The sequence below is a fragment of the Candida margitis genome (genome assembly GCF_024628925.1).
Source record: "Candida margitis strain CBS 14175 chromosome Unknown scaffold14, whole genome shotgun sequence".
Taxonomy (NCBI): domain Eukaryota; kingdom Fungi; phylum Ascomycota; class Pichiomycetes; order Serinales; family Debaryomycetaceae; genus Lodderomyces; species Lodderomyces margitis.
This window is the reverse complement of record NW_026261739.1, coordinates 101,740-118,110: the sequence shown is the minus strand read 5'-3', so window position 1 is coordinate 118,110 and position 16,371 is coordinate 101,740. Positions and strand designations below refer to the sequence as shown.

At 39.7% G+C, this 16,371-nt stretch overlaps 6 protein-coding genes across 6 annotated transcripts; 4 read left to right on the top strand and 2 right to left on the bottom strand. All coding sequences in view use genetic code 12, as the record gives it.

Annotated features, from left to right (window-relative positions):
• Positions 1 to 179: 179 nt before the first annotated feature.
• ABZ1 (4-amino-4-deoxychorismate synthase) lies at positions 180 to 2,462 on the top strand (the record flags this gene model as incomplete). The annotated part of the gene is made up of 1 exon (XM_051816578.1): positions 180 to 2,462. One exon carries the CDS (start codon positions 180 to 182, stop codon positions 2,460 to 2,462), a length of 2,283 nt encoding a protein of 760 aa, XP_051673949.1.
• A 195-nt stretch (positions 2,463 to 2,657) lies between these two features.
• On the top strand, positions 2,658 to 5,102 carry CANMA_000431 (uncharacterized protein; the record flags this gene model as incomplete). Its single annotated transcript, XM_051816567.1, has 1 exon — positions 2,658 to 5,102. The coding sequence occupies one exon, from the start codon at positions 2,658 to 2,660 to the stop codon at positions 5,100 to 5,102; it is 2,445 nt and encodes an 814-aa protein (XP_051673948.1).
• A 142-nt stretch (positions 5,103 to 5,244) lies between these two features.
• On the bottom strand, positions 5,245 to 6,501 carry CANMA_000430 (uncharacterized protein; the record flags this gene model as incomplete). The annotated part of the gene is made up of 1 exon (XM_051816556.1): positions 5,245 to 6,501. The coding sequence occupies one exon, from the start codon at positions 6,499 to 6,501 to the stop codon at positions 5,245 to 5,247; it is 1,257 nt and encodes a 418-aa protein (XP_051673947.1).
• Positions 6,502 to 8,904: 2,403 nt separating this feature from the next.
• On the top strand, positions 8,905 to 11,181 carry CSR1 (Csr1p; the record flags this gene model as incomplete). Its single annotated transcript, XM_051816544.1, has 1 exon — positions 8,905 to 11,181. One exon carries the CDS (start codon positions 8,905 to 8,907, stop codon positions 11,179 to 11,181), a length of 2,277 nt encoding a protein of 758 aa, XP_051673946.1.
• Positions 11,182 to 11,460: 279 nt separating this feature from the next.
• On the top strand, positions 11,461 to 11,829 carry IMG2 (mitochondrial 54S ribosomal protein mL49; the record flags this gene model as incomplete). The annotated part of the gene is made up of 1 exon (XM_051816534.1): positions 11,461 to 11,829. One exon carries the CDS (start codon positions 11,461 to 11,463, stop codon positions 11,827 to 11,829), a length of 369 nt encoding a protein of 122 aa, XP_051673945.1.
• Positions 11,830 to 11,944: 115 nt separating this feature from the next.
• SSK2 (mitogen-activated protein kinase kinase kinase) lies at positions 11,945 to 16,309 on the bottom strand (the record flags this gene model as incomplete). Its single annotated transcript, XM_051816523.1, has 1 exon — positions 11,945 to 16,309. One exon carries the CDS (start codon positions 16,307 to 16,309, stop codon positions 11,945 to 11,947), a length of 4,365 nt encoding a protein of 1,454 aa, XP_051673944.1.
• Positions 16,310 to 16,371: the final 62 nt, after the last annotated feature.

The window sequence follows — 16,371 nt, the reverse complement described above, 5'->3', positions numbered from 1 at the left end:
CAAAAGGATTACCTAATAGTTTCGTATATGTAGGTTGAATTATCCTGCTTTGCCACAAAAGCGTAAGTTCTCGGAATACATACTCAACAGTAATTCTTTTTTTTTTATTTTTTCATTCAAACCTCATTGACAGTAGATGCCCCTCCAATAAAGAGTCGTTCAACGATCCACTTTCTTAAATGATCCTACTTATAGACTCGTATGATTCATTCACTAATAATCTAGCACACTTGATCAAAGACGCTACCAAACAAGAAGTAATTATTGTTCACAACGACGCATTTAAGCCAGATGAGTATGAATTATTTTACACTCAAATCAAGCAATTCTTTCAGTATATAGTAATCGGACCTGGCCCAGGCCATCCAGCTAATGCACGGGATGTTGGAATAATAAGCTGGTTGCTACATAGAATTGCCAATGATGAGATTCAAATTCCTATTTTGGGAATATGTTTAGGATTTCAAAGTATATGTCATGAATTTGGAAACAGAGTTGGCAAGTTGGATCAGGTTAAACATGGCCAGATCTACGATATGTCTCCTGTTGGAGAAAATGAATTATTTTTGGATATGAGTAAGTTTCCTAGTGTCAGATATCACTCCTTATTTGTTGACATTGAAACACTCAATGACGAGATAGAGCCCCTAGGTTATTGTTATGAACGAAAATGTGAGGGAACCGATGATGTTCGCATTTTAATGGCAATAAAGCATAAGAATTATCCATTTTATGGTGTGCAGTATCATCCTGAATCCATCTGCTCAGAGAGTGGGAAGCAATTGATTCTCAATTTTTCAAACATTGCGAAAGATGTCAACTCAAAGTGGAGGCAGAACTTGAATCTGTCAAGAAGTGGCGATGAATATAAAGGCCTTGGTAGTCATGAAATACGTGAATCAAGTTTGGTTGATGAAAATGCACTGGTGTCGCCTCTCGACAATATCACTTTTGAGAAGATCGAATTGGCTGATAGCATTTCACCAATTGATATTTGCGATCACTTCTATCAAAAAGACAAAGACCCCAATTTTGTTTTGTTAAATTCTGCATCCATCCCAGGCGAATGGTCGATCATTGGGTTCCCAATTCCTGGTGAAAGTGACGTGATCACGCACTCAGTTGATAATATGGACCAAATCATGTTGTCAAAGTACAAATCCGATAAGAAGGAGCACGTGAACGTGGATGGGCATGATGGTGCTTGGAAGTATGTTGCAAATTCGATGCACAAACGTTATATCCCGAGAGATGAAATTAAGCTGAAAATCATGAATTATCATCAAAGGGAAATACCATTCTTTGCTGGATATATGGGATTAATTTCATATGAAGAAGGACAACACTTGGTATTTGGAAAGATCGGACCAATCTGTGATAACACACCAGACCTCAAACTTGTATATATTCAAAGGTCTGTAATTTTTGATCACATTACCAAAGAGTGGTTCATCATATCCGTGAACGATACATCAAACTGGGCAGCTACAATGACAAAGACATTGAACACTGTGGCACCTATCAATATCAACGATATTCCATCTAGTGTCAAAAATCTTGCATTGAAAAAGGATAATGATTCCATTAAGTTTGAGTTGCCGTCGCAGGACGTATACAAGGAACAGTTTACCAAATGTCAGGAGTATTTACACTCTGGTGATTCGTACGAATTGTGCTTGACAACCCAGCTGAAGATATACCTTCCTTCGTATATTCATGCGTGGGACATTTACAAAGTGCTCACTCTTCGAAAGAACCCATCACCCTTCTCTTGCTTTATTGAATTTGATGATTGCTGCTTACTTTCATCGTCACCCGAAAGATTCCTTTCATGGAAAGATAACGGTGATGACAAGATTGTCGAGTTGAGACCAATAAAGGGAACTGTGAGAAACACACCTGACGTCGATATTGCAATGGCCACCAAGATTCTCAAGACACCGAAAGAAATGGGGGAGAACTTGATGATTGTGGACTTGATAAGACATGATTTGTATCAGTTCACAGATGACGTTAAAGTTTCACAATTAATGGCAGTTGAGGAATACAAGACCGTTTTCCAATTGGTCAGCGTTATACAGGGAATTCTCGATAAACGGAAGGGATTTCATGGAATCGATATTTTGCATAGATCGCTACCACCGGGTTCAATGACAGGTGCTCCAAAAAAAAGATCAGTACAATTGTTGCAGGATATTGAGAGCTTGCAGAGTAACTCTATTCAAGGGGGCCGACGAGGCATATACAGTGGTGTTGTAGGTTACTGGTCTATTACTGATGATTCGGACTGGAGCGTCATCATCAGATCTGTCTTTCATTACAATCGAGATTTCGAAAATACAAAGGAATCAAATCTCTGGCGAATTGGTGCGGGTGGAGCAATAACAGTTCTAAGTGATGCAGATTCAGAATGGGACGAAATGAACTTGAAGTTGACCAGTGCTTTACTGGCTTTTAAATAGATACGATTTATAGATTTCCCAATAATTCTATTGATCCTGCATATAGGAGATGCTTTTTCGCTCTCTTTATTATTTGTCGAAGAAAAATTGAAAAAAAAAAAGAAAAAAAAATGAGAAAATCTCAGTCATACGGTTCAATAACTTCAGATATAATCATCAATTGAAACCTCAATCGTATAACTCATTGATCACGTTATGTCATTTTTTGGATTTGACCCGACAAAGCCACCACAGAGTGGGAAAGACAATGAAGTCTACGATTTCGAAAACACCTACGATGGATTGGGTGAACTAGAAGAAGACGATGCATTCAACACCGAAACTTTTGGAACTAGTGTTGCGGAAATTAGAAAAGATTTTGCTTTTGGCCATGATGAGTCGAAGCCAAGTACCAACCACCAGTCTTCTTCAGCGCCAGCTCAAACCAGAAGCTACGCACAAGCTGCACAAACAGCCCCGGTGAATGATGATGAGTTTATGCAAGAGCTTTGGGGTACTTCAAATGCTCCTAGCAGTGGGGATAATGAAACAAGACATCAAGATGATTCTAGACCTCAGTCAGAGAAGAAGATATTATCGTTGGAGGAAATTGAAGCTCAATTAACTGTCATTGATCAAGTGCAACAACTGCAACAACCAGGTATCCCACAGCAAGGCTTTAATCAACAACCAGGACTGTTTCCGCCTCAGAATTATGGAGTACCTGGCATGATGCCACCCCCAAATCAATTTAATGGCTACATGTTTGGAGGTTATATGCAGCCTCCTTATGGCTTTTCTGGTGGTGCTGGAGGTGCACCTACTCATCAGTTGCCACCATTGCAAGGTTTACCACCACATATCCAGCAACAGTACCAGCAACAGTACCAGCAACAACAGTCTATTCCTCAAGGTCAACAGCCACCACAAGTTGCACAACACCAGCCTCAGCCTCAGCCTCAGCCTCAGCTTCCGACACAAGGAAATGTTCAAAGGCAACAACCACCTTCAACTTCCCATGAAGATAAGAACATCCATGCACAACCGACACAGCAAAGGTCTCAGAAAGTAGACTTGTCGCAGTTTCCAGTTTTAGGTAAAGAAGCATTGCAGCAACCTCATCATACTCACCAACAGCAAGCTTTATTGCAGCAGCAACAGCAACAACAGCAACAACAGCAACAACATAGACAGTACAATCATCAACCAACGCAACAACAGTTTCAAGATCTTACACCAGAGCAGCAAGCCAAAGCTGCCAAGAGACTAGAAAAAGTGTCGAGGATCATGAAGTATTCTGGAATTATGAACCCAAGGGACAAGGACTTTGTCACCAGATTTCAATTGTCCCATATTGTTACTGAAGACCCTTACAATGAAGATTTTTATGCACAAGTTTATAAAGTTATCCATCCAAAAGTGGTGAATGGTATTCCTCTGACAGCTCCTGGTCAACAGAATAACTCAATTGCGCAAGCTTATTTAGATCACAGTGGTCATAGGTTAGGTGGACGCTTTAAGAGAGCTGATGTCGCGTTGCAAAGGATGCAGCAGCAAGTACAAAAGGCCGTCCATGTTGCCAAGGGAAGACCAAAGTTTAACCAATATGCAAAAGAGGGTGCCTTGGGTAAAATTTCATTTGCTAGTGGAAAGAAACCAAGACAGCAATTGGAAATTATTAGTAAAGCAGCGGAGAGAGAGAAGAACGAGAGTGCTTCCGATGCCAAGAAAGAAGATATAAAGAGATATTCACGTAAGGATATTTTTGCAATTTTGGAAAATATCATCTCAGAGTTGATGAATGTGGAAAGTGAATCTAGAGTTTCACCAAATGTTGACACGACACAGTTGTGGGAATCGATGAAGGTTTTAGATCAAGCGTCTTCTTCGGGTGATGATGAAGCTGAGGTTAATCCATTCATTCAATGTTTGAACTACAACAAGATGTTGAAGGTTTTGGTTCGTCTTTTCAAATTCTTGAGCCGTGAACAGATCTTGACAATAACAACCTTGGTCATGTCCAATTTGGAAAACTTGTCTGTAATCAAATATGGCTCCTACACAACATATCCTGACAAGAAGGTCCCCGAAAACATCTTGAAACTAGTTGATGCATATTCATTGACATTCTCCAAAATTTTGATCAATGCTGTGCTGGAATTCAAGTTTAATGAAATCATTGGGTTGTTGGTCATTTTGATTGAACACAACAATGTATCTTTTGTATCAACAACCAAGATTGGACTCACTATTCTCACTACATTGTTATCGCGTGCTGAATTGATTATTGGCGAGGGGCAAATATCAGCTACTGACTTATCAGAGTGGACATCGTGCTATGATGAATTATTCACCGCTTTAGAATCGAGAATCGCTGCTATTTTCCCACCGCACCCTGTCGATGTTGATGATGGGTCGTCGAAGGAAAATTACATTTGGCAGTTTTTGGCAACTTTATCATTGGGTGGTAAATTAAGTCATCAAAGAATTATAGTTGATGAAGTTAGAGACGAAATCTTTGGTGCTATGAATAGAGCTAAAGCCATTGATAATCAAGACCTAGCAAACTTGTACAAGAAGCAGAATTTGTTGAATAATTTGAATATGTTCCTTGTCGTGATGGGATTGGTTGCTGATGAAAATGATATCAAGGAACTTTAGGTATATAGTACTTTAGAGTAGTAAGTGGCAAATTATGTAAAATTGAGAATTATTTTTTATTAGAAAATTATTGTAAGCTATAAATACGTGGTAAAGAACGGAAAAGAACCAGAGATGGTAATCGACCCAGCAACTATTAAAATCATATCACTTTATTAATGCTGTTGGTTGAGGAGGAGACTGTCGAAGCGCCTGATACCTTTCTTTCGTCATAATACAAACTCATGATCGATTCCTCGGACGAAACCAATGAGCCAGCATCGTCATCTTTGAATGTAACCTTGTGGTGGTGGTGTTGGTGGTGGTGATTGGCCTCTTTATTTTTGGCAGGTTCTTTCCACTTGAATGCAGGAAGTAATCTAGCATCATTGCCCACCTGAGCCAACTTGTTGCGCAAATGAGTATTTTCGGCGCGTTGTTGTTCCAATTGCAGTTGTAAATGATCCATGGCCCTTTGTTGTTGCTTCATCTCATATTTGTGTTTCTCTTGCACTAACATGATTTCCAATTGGTACAATTCAACATCTTTGGCATCATCATGTTCCTCTCCAAGTCCAGCTTGTAACGGTATTGATGCGACTTGAGGCCTTTGTGGTTTCGTCGGAGACTCAATTGGGTTTTGAAGAAAATGTAGACTGCTATGTTTCGACTTGCGGTGCATTCTCTTGTAAATCTGGATATTAGTTTCGGTTAGTGACACACTATCAAATGGGTCTTTGGAGGGTGAGTTTCGACACGATGTAGAAGTGCTAAATACACCATCAAAAGTCAAATCACCGTCGTCGGCTTCAAATGTCGAATTGTTTTGGTTGATAGCTGCCTCCTCTTTGTCATCGTTGACATTTTCAGGTTTTATTACTCCATATTCTGGAAAAGTTTCTCTATCATCACCTAAGCTAATCTTTTCCAAAATGGCACATGCTGAATCAAGACGAATTGAATTCTGTATGTGAACTGGTTTTCTCGGGGTGTACATTTCAACAATCGATTCGTTTTCGAAATCGATTATCGTTGATAATGCTTTTACTCTTTGATGCGATTGTGGTTGTGTTTGCAGAGACTGTAGTTGTTGTGGTGGTGGTGGAGCTTGCGATATTTCTGGTGTTGCCGTCATTTGCCGAATTGGTGTCATAAGATCTTGGTTCTGGAACTCGTCATCCCGTGGAGTTAGAACAGTAAATGGTTCTTGGTGTAGCAGATAAGGTTGATTCAAATTTAAAGGTAGATCTAACTTGGGTCTGATAATTTCAAACTCGTTCTTGTTCTCCAGTGATTTCTTGGACTGTGACGGTGTAGATGTTAACTTCAGTAGTAGATCTCTTGCACTACGTGACTTTTTGATTGATGCCAGTGAATCCTTTCTCAGCAATGAGTCTTTGCTTTTCCTCCTAAAGAGCATTATGTGGTGGTATATTGTAGTCTCTTGAGTTAGGCAAGATGGTGGAAGGATTTTTTTTAAAGGAATTTAATATATATATTATTCTCTATCCAATTGTATGTGATTTGTTTGACGTTTCCGAAACTTCCAAAGATAAAAACAGAATGGCGTCTGGGAAATTTTCTAAATTATATATATATATATATATAAAAAGAAAGCAATTTATACGAAATTTACGGTACTTAGACTCTTAAAACAGGCTTATATGATGGCATCTGTAAATGACATTGATATTTTATGTAATTTTCCCTTATTTATTATTTTTTTTTTGCAATCCAATCATCCTAATTAGGAAATACCATTTTAAAATAACTTAGTTAAGTAATGATACTTTGTGTATGTATAAAGTACTACATTTTTAAAACAATAAAAAGTAAATAGTCACCACTACCCGTATATATACACATATAACACAAATCATAACCAATACCTCCACAGTTGTGATTCGTCGTATTGTCGGTTAGGGAAAAGGAAAAAGGGAAAAGACTCATAAATCATGTGGCTAATACTAACCCGGAACAGGTGATGCACCAAAAAAGAAGAATGTTACTTGATATAAGCAAACTCAGAAGTGTTCTGTTTTTGTTCCTTTTTAATGTCATATCCGATACGAGCTGGTAAATGCTAGCGTCGGGGGTTTATGTGTTTTACGCCTATTTTTTACAAAACTGATTGTCTCTGTCTGAAAGATCTCAACAACAATTATAAGAACAACAACAGCGCCAAAGCCAACACCAACGCCAACATTAACCAAGGAAAAGAATTTGCCACAAAGATACACCATAACTAAAATAAACAATAAACATTAGAAGAACTTTTTAACAATGCAAAAATTACCAATTGAAACCCTCTCAACAAGAGTCACGTAAGAAAATGTTTATTGTCTTTACGAACAGAAGGTTTTTATTGCAGACTAAGCAAAATTGTTGGGGAACTTGTGGTGTTGTTGTTTGACTCAAGAAAAAAATGCTTACAAAAGATAAACAATGTGGTTTTAAGGGCTAAAAAGTTTGCCAACACAGGGTGACTAACCTTCTTTAGTATAGTGCCAATGCACAGAGTCACTTCGCATCCAGTGCTGCCATACGTTTGAACCAATGCTCATCTAGATGGAGTAATTTTGTGAAACCATATGCACTAGTGGCGCCTCAATGTGAGAAAAACAGGCGCTTATTTTTGTACTTACTGTACACCCTTTTTCTATAAGCCACATTAAACGCGACAATTGAAGCAAACTTGTAATCAAATCGTTACATTACGGGATAATCGCGTAATGTGTCCTGTTTTATTTTAATTATGTTTCCATCTAACTTGATCAAGAGGAATGATATCCTTTTCTTTATCTTGTAATGTGTAATGTAATATTGAACTTTCTTTTGTATTGTTATATGATTTTGTGTATTATTATTTGTTTACAATTTGTCTCGATTTCGATGATGAAGTTTTAAAAACAATGTAAGCCACCCGCATCCGCCATCGTCGATCACCAAAACAACAAGAATGAGAGAGAGAGAGAGAGCAAGGTATAAAGCGGGGCTAATTGGAGAAGCTGTGGTTGCTGCTCTTAGGAATCACCATCGGCTATCGATTTTCAAATTTTTTTGTATTGACGACTTGTGGGTTAAACAACTAATCAGAATAAGCTTGCGCGAGACTACAGGCCAGGATGGTTGAGTTAGTTGACCAACAGTCAAACGTCTATCTCTATTATAAACATCGGGTCTACTTCATTTAACAAAAACAAATTCTTTCTTGAGGTTTGCAGATCCTACTCCAAAAGCGTATGTACCGGTGGTTGGTGTTTTGAGTAGAAATTGTGCCAAATCTTGGTCTGGAAAAATAAGATTTGTTTATTTTACTATTTGCTTCTTGTAAACACTCTATATCAAGGATATACCATAAGCATCTGAAAGAAACGAGTGAGGAAAACAACAGAGCCCAAGAAAATGGCTATATAAGAAAGCCCTATACCGCGTACGTGTGTCTATTTTCAATATGTTTCGACATGTCACCAATACTTTGTCACTGATCACGTGCATATGTCTATTTTTATACTTCTGTTTTTTATTTTTTTCCCGCTCTTTCTCATTTTTAAAAAGAAACAATATATAACCACCAAGGTGATTGCAAATTTTATACTGGGAATAATATATCCTTCAAAACGATATTATGACTAAATACTTGTTGGATAAATAAGCGAGAGGTTCAAATCATTGTTGCAAGAAGCCCTAGCCAACTCTCCCTACAAAACCTGTTGAAAACAAAAGAAAAGTTTTTCTCCCTACCTTTGCTTTATTTACTTGCCAATTGATGGAGAGGCTACTACTGTCAAGAAGTTATTTATAGACAAAATTCGTTCAAAAAATGATCAGCCCATCACCACAGTCAAACTTTCTGACCAACTCATCAAATCTACTACTGATAAAGGCTATTGTTGGTGCCACAACTACCAGTAACGCATCACCCATGAGTCAACCAGATTACACTGTGCCAGTGCTTCCTTCAATACTGCCTTCAATCCCAGAAAGTAAGTTGGCAGAGATGTTGGAAAGGGGTATATCGTCTGAATCTCCAATTCTCACCCATGGCTATGTCCATGGTCATATACACAAGCACAAAAATCACACTCATATACATGGACATATACATAACCATGACCACGATCATCACTATCGCCAAACCCAAAATTTATTGGCGCCTGATTTCTCATCATCAACACTACAGAATGGAGCTGTGTCGCTGCTGCTGTTGGATACATTTTGTCCAGAGTTCAAGGATGTGGCTACTTGCAAGGATGTATTTTGTGATGACTTGGACGACTGTTTCTACCTAGCTTGTGACGACAGTAAGTTCATCAATGATGGAAACTGTTGTCAAGTAGGAGTAGAAGAAGATGGTAAAATGTGCTGCACTGACTCCAACTGTGTGCCTCTTTTGGAGACCCAAAAATGCTGCAACGATGTGAATTGCGTGCCTATTCTCAAAAGTCAACGAGGGTATGAAGGACTACATTGCGATCAATACAATAGTAAAGAGGACACACTGAAAGAAAACATAGTATTGTGCTGTGATGACCCAAAGTGCAATGACTACAAGGTTTGCCACCTGTCTCCGAATGGAGCTAGTGATTACCACAGATCAAGCTGCCATCATGCACAGGGCACTTTACCAGAATCAGAAAAGAATAATCTTTGCGACTTGCAGATTGCAAAACGTCCCCTTTTTGAGGATTTGATTAGTAACGTTCATCAAAATTTGTCATCTCAGGAGAGCATCGCTAATGACTTGGGACCAAATCCTCCAGCAGCGAAAAAGACCAAACGTAACCCGCTGAATGATTTTGAAATACATTTCCCCCACGAATGCCACCCTGAAGATGCCAAAGAGTCGACCTACCACCATCATATTCACCAATCCTGTTTCCACACAACTATCCCAAATGATCCTGATTCTGTCTACAATGACGAAAAACTCATGTCCGATTTCGATTTCATCATCAAGTTTAATAATTTCCATGACATGATGAACAAGAAGAGTGCTCTCACAGTACCATCAAAACTGGATGATGCAAACTCACTTTTACAGTACCCATGCCAATGGGAGCACTGTTTAAAAAAGTTGAACAACGATAATTTTATGAACCATATAGTTGGGGACCATATAAAGCAAGAGCATGATTTGCAAAGAACTACTTCATACCAATGTGAATGGAACAATTGTAATTACACCGATGAAAACCTTGATGCATTGCTTCAACATTTAGAGTCCCACAAGCAATCTGATAATACTGATCCAGCAATTATAGTAAACTCACCAAACGTGTTGACCCCAGTGTCTACTGCAAGTGTAAATACAAATGAAAAGTCACCATCAGCTGTAAAGTCACCAACAACTACGAAGTCACCCGCTAGTATCAAACACGAGTTGAACATAACGTCAATGTCAATCCTTCCCAAAAAGAAAAAGAGCAAAGACTCCAGCAAAGCTGCTTGTTGCGCTCAAGGGCCTGAATTCAAGTGCCAATGGGAAGTTGGCATAGACCAAGATGGCAAACCTATACCCTGTAATGCCACCCACGAATCTCAATGTGGCTTGCAACACCATATAATTAATGACCACATAGGATCAGGTAAATCAAAATACAGCTGCAATTGGGTAGGGTGCGAAAGACACAATGGTAAGATATTTAACCAGCGGCAGAAGCTTTATCGCCACATTCACATACACACAAACTACAAACCCTGCAAATGTTCCATTTGTGGCGCTTCATTTGCCGTGCAGTCAATGCTTGATCAACACTTACGGATTCATTCAGGAGAGAAACCTTTCCAATGCACAACATGCGGGAAAAGGTTTGCCACAAGTAGTTCATTATCGATTCATAATCGTGTCCACACTGGCGAAAAGCCTCTCAAATGTAAGTGGCCAGGATGTAACAAGAGCTTTAGCGAAAGTTCCAATTTGACTAAACATATGAAGATACACGAACGGGAGTTTGCTTGTGTAAAATGTGGCGAGTCATTTGCCAAGAAAGCTGACCTTGATCAACATAGTGAACTGCACCGGGACCATGATGTAAAAGAACCAAAGATGGACAAAAATAGAGGTGTTTGGAAGGAAAAAGTGGAGGCAGTTAAGTAGAGGGGATTAAGCAGTCTTATATATTTATTAAATAACTTGATTAATAATGCTTATAGTTCAGAGAATTTGGTGTAAGTGATGCTCTCAAAGAGCCAAGTACATTAGCTAAGCTATGCTGGCCCCTGGCTAGATGTCCACTATATCATTTCCATTTGCAGTCAAATATTTTAAGTCGTGTACTAAGGCACAAATATTTTTCACACAAACAAAAAATTTTCAATGCTTGAGAGACAAAGCTTATACAAACTGGGATTAATCAGAGACTCCCTACATACACCAATGAGACCAACACCAACCCTTCTAGCACTACGTGTTAAAGTTCCCAAACCTGAACTCGCCAGATACACATTCCAGGAACTAAGTTCGATATCGCATCGCGACTTGCCCAACAACGGCTTTGGCATCAAGAACTACTACATTGCCCAAACCAAATTCCATCACTGGCCCGTATACAAAAAGGTCCAAAACACCAAGATCACCACCGAGATTAAACGTGTGCAGGGTGATTTACATCAATTGAAGCAAGATTTGTTGCAAGCTTATCCTCATTTTGAAATCAGTATGAATCAAAGTGCCGGAATAGTGAATATCAAGGGAGATGTAACTGAAGAAGTTACCAAGCTATTTGAACAGGAGGTCAAGATATGAAAGAAATTCAGAGAGATTTGTACATAGTGTTATTAATGAATGACGGATTTTGAAAACGAAAATCAAAAGATGATGATCAATATTTATCTAAATCCTCTCTATATAAGCTTTATCTTTATGACTGGTTTGAGTTTCCATTCTCAGACGAGGGTGTACTATACTCCGATCCACTTCCACCAAAGGCAATCTGTCTAATTGAAACCATCCATGGGTCATTCAACAACTCGACAGCACTGGGCCTCTTTGCAGGATCATGGACAAGGCATCGTGATATAAATCTTCGGCCTTCTTCGCTCAATTGATCTGGTGATGGCAACGGTGGTTTATGTCCAGCAGCGATGTGATACATAATAGCCCATTCGTTATCTAGATTGGCCCATGGTCGACGACCGGTCGCCATTTCCAACACACAGCATCCTAGTGACCAAATATCAACGACACCACTACGATCAGTTGAAGCACCAGTTATCACTTCAGGGGACATATACATTGGCGTACCTGTCATGGAATTCAAGCTTTGATTATCGGTTCCTGTGACAGGGCGCATCGATTTAGTTGAGACCCTGGTTCGGCCACTATTGGCTATGACTTTGGCAGCGCCAAAATCAACGAACTTAATGACTCCATTATGATCGAGCAAAATGTTTTCGGGTTTGATGTCTCTATGGACCACTCCTGATTGGTGCAAATATGCCACACCTTCCAACATCTGTAATGTATAGACTTGAATCACCATTTCATCTTCAATACGACCATGCGTCAAGAGTCCGGCAAGTGACCCACCTTCGCAAAATTCCATAAAAATGTAGACCTTGTCACGGTGCACCTCAACTCCAAAGTATTGCACAACATTGGGGTGGTTCAACATTTCCAACACTGTCATTTCTTCCTTAATTTGTGGAACAATACCCTTGATAGATTGACTGTCATGGAATCTGATCTCCTTCACTGCCATCACACCTCCAGTATCCAAATTGACTGCCGCAAACACCTGTCCAAAAGTACCTCCACCAATGTATTTACCCTTTTGCCATCTAATTGAAACACTAGAGAATGATGAGGCCAATAATGTGACAAATTGGTACTCCAGATCGCTTTTGTCAATCACTTTACCCACTGATTGATATTCAGCCAGGAGCTCGGATCTATACTGTTCAATCTCTGAAATTTCTTGCATCACTTCCTCATGGTACAACTTGAATGCATAATCGTCATTTTGCGAATTGGCAATATTCTGTCTCTGCGAAGTCCATTTCAATAGCTTGTTCTTTTCGGCTTCACTAGACCTTGCACCCATTATATCAAAATGTGAGATAAGCAAAGACATACATCTTGCAACTTTAACTTTCAACGTGCTAAACTGGTCGTCATTTAGAAACAATATGTTGAACCCACGAGTCATATCCATAGCAAACTCTAGGGCCAAAACACACCACCTAAACGTTTTTCGATCGGTAGGAACACAATCGTCACAAATAAAACTAACCCAGTCGATAGCCAACTGCATCAATTTCATAATAACCGCAGACTTGCGCGATGAATCTAGATTACGCGCGGCATTTTTCCCATAGTCACGAGCAAAAACAAAGTAGTTGTTGATGACAGTTTGGTAATCACCCGTTGTATGCAACTGCTTAAACTTGCTCAGGACAGTTTTCACTGAGTCCAAAACCGACAAACTCATACGAAAGAATGCTTTATTGGTTTTTGTCAACTCATAATGGACTTTTGACAACGAGCATCGCTGCTCCACTGGTTTTATGCCACCGCCAACAACTAAAACATCACTAACAAGATCTAAAAACCTGTCTCTGACCGTGTGCAATTCAAAGTGTGGTACCTTGGAGATGAGTGCCAATTGACCATTCTTCAACTCTGTAGTGGGTACCGAGTCAACATTGACATTGAAAACAGCACCTTCCCAAACGATGGGCTTCATTGGACAAAGAGCCAATATATATCCATATTTCAGAGGATCTTCTTTTATCTCTGCAGTCATGTTCCAAGAGCTTTGAAGCAAGTTCAGCAACTCGGTAAAATTTGATTTCTTTGTACTAGGGTCTAGACCAACGTAGGACCCATTGATTATTTTCAAAATCTCCTGCTCATTTCCTGCTAGATCGGAGCTGGCAAAAAAGTAGGTTCCCTGAGACTCGATGGTATTTGTGTAAACTAAAAAGTGGTCCGTTGTCCTCAAAACATCAAGCAAGGTCTTGGTATTGTTCTGGTGAGGCTGGTCAGGTAGCTCAAATACCAACGAGTTTGTGAATGATCTCGATATATCTCCAGTGAACCTGGCCAACTTACGTCTTATTTGACCAAAATTGCCCAAAGTTGAGCTGTACCAACGAATTAAGTCCTGCGATGACTCGGTATGAGGAGGCAATCTAATAGAATGGTTAAAGTATGCCAAGAGCCGATGGTTCAATCGCAGAGTCAACAATGCAATCTCTTCAGCAACAACAGCACCTCCTCCATCAATGTAATTACCCAAGGATTGCAAGAAAATCCACACCTCTTCCAATTCCTCTGGCTCTTTAAATGTTCTAAAACTGTTTTGTGACCTAGAGCTATCTAACAATTTCTTGTTGAACAATACTAAAAAGTATCGAATGCATCTGAGAATTACACCATCAAAATTGGCAACCTCGCCATCAAACAAATCACTCAAAAGCCATATTTTTTGAGGATCTGGTTCCTTATACTGCTGAACCCCCAGTTTCACTTCCAATGCGATAGTAATATAAGACTGTAAATCATCAAGCATTTGATCAATCATCATTAAAGTCGGGTTCTGCAATTTCATAGCATATCCCAACCTCACGTTTATAATTTCTTTAATCAATTTCATAGGAATAATACAAATTTGAATTAAATCGTGAAGATAATCCGGTAGCTTCATAATCTCAAACATGTTCCCTAATCGAATATACGTATCCTTTGACTTAATCATCCATGGCGATAATGGCTTAAAGATACGCTTCTTGAATATGGTATGCACGTCCTTTTCCTTCATCAACCTCTCTGCAAGCGACTTGTTATCCTCGTCAAATATTTCCTTGACAATTTTGCTATTGGATACAGAAGAACTCCGGCTAGGGGCCTCTACTGGTGACTTGGTAATATCCAACTCATCATTACCAATCCATACCCTCAATGATTGTGTCTCTCTTTTAATCGCATCGGTAATCGACAACCAAGCAGTAAGGGCATCAATTCTGTTCTGGAATTCTTCGCTCCGACACGCTGGCTTGTCACTGCGCATTTCCTCCAAAGTTCTCCAGAGGTTGCATGCCTCGTCGTACCTATCCAAAATCGTCTTGACCTGCTCTCGAATCGGGTTCTTCGCTGAGTCATCATAGTTTACCTCAAATTGCATAATATCTTCAATCAACTGCCCCACCAATGTCCGTCTATATGCTACAATTTTCCTCTGATCATCCTCTGTTCTATTGAAAATTTTGGCTCTAATTCCAAACCAAATGCTCTCCTTAAAAGTTGAGTGTACATAGCTCTCGAGAGGATTATCTGGATTATGGGTGTTTATGATCTTGGTTTTTTCTGACCGTACCACATCTCCAGTCAATACCGAGGTCAACATAGACTGCCAATCCAATCTTTCAACCACAGCGGGATCATCTGTAGAGTCTGTCCGGAGATTCGATATTTTCTTGAAATTGAGATTGGAGTTTTTCATTAATGAAAGGGCCATGCTATAATCGATTTGGTACTTGTCATCGTCAATTGTAGCCAATAATGTTGCATTGTCTCCGTTGTTGGATGCCGAGTCGTAACCCTCATCGTCTTCCTCATCATCCAATGAGTCTTTACTTTCCTCATCGGCACCTGTTATACCCTTGGTGTAGTAATCGTCCGCAAATTGATTCTTTAGTTTCCTCAAGTACGTCTTCTCCTGGGCCAAATACTGCGAAGTGGGTGGGTGCAGCTGCGTTTTAGTCAAGGAGCTTGACCTTGTCCTCACTATTGAGCTGCTGGGAGATCTACTGACTGCAGCGGGACTGTTAGCACTTATGGCATGGGTCTTTTTCGTATTACTTGGCGACGTACTACTACCAGGATAATGGACCTTGCTGCTGCTGCTGGCAGCTGGTCTTGAACTTGCTTTATTGTACCCAGAACTTAGGGATCGTTTCACGTGCAGATCCTTTGTTGTTATTGGAACTGCTCCATTGACCGTTTGAGAACGGATCAACGATGGTGGTCTCCTCACTGGTTGTGTTGACGAAGACGCTTGTGTATCACTGAAAGAATTTCTGCCCTTTGCGCTTATCGTTGGATCGTCTATATTGCTGGAGCCAGTTTCTGAATCTGGTAAATGTGCCACTTGACTGGAATATAGCTGAGGGTGGAATTGTTGCTGCAGATGCTGATGTTCCATTTCTTGTTGTGTTGTTGTGTTGTTTGGTGAGACGTCAGGATGCTCATCATCCTCAAATACAGCTAAGCTATTGTCTGACATAATGAGTAATAGGCGTTTCTCGAAGTAGGCTGCAAATGGAATCGAGATTTAAAGATCACAAG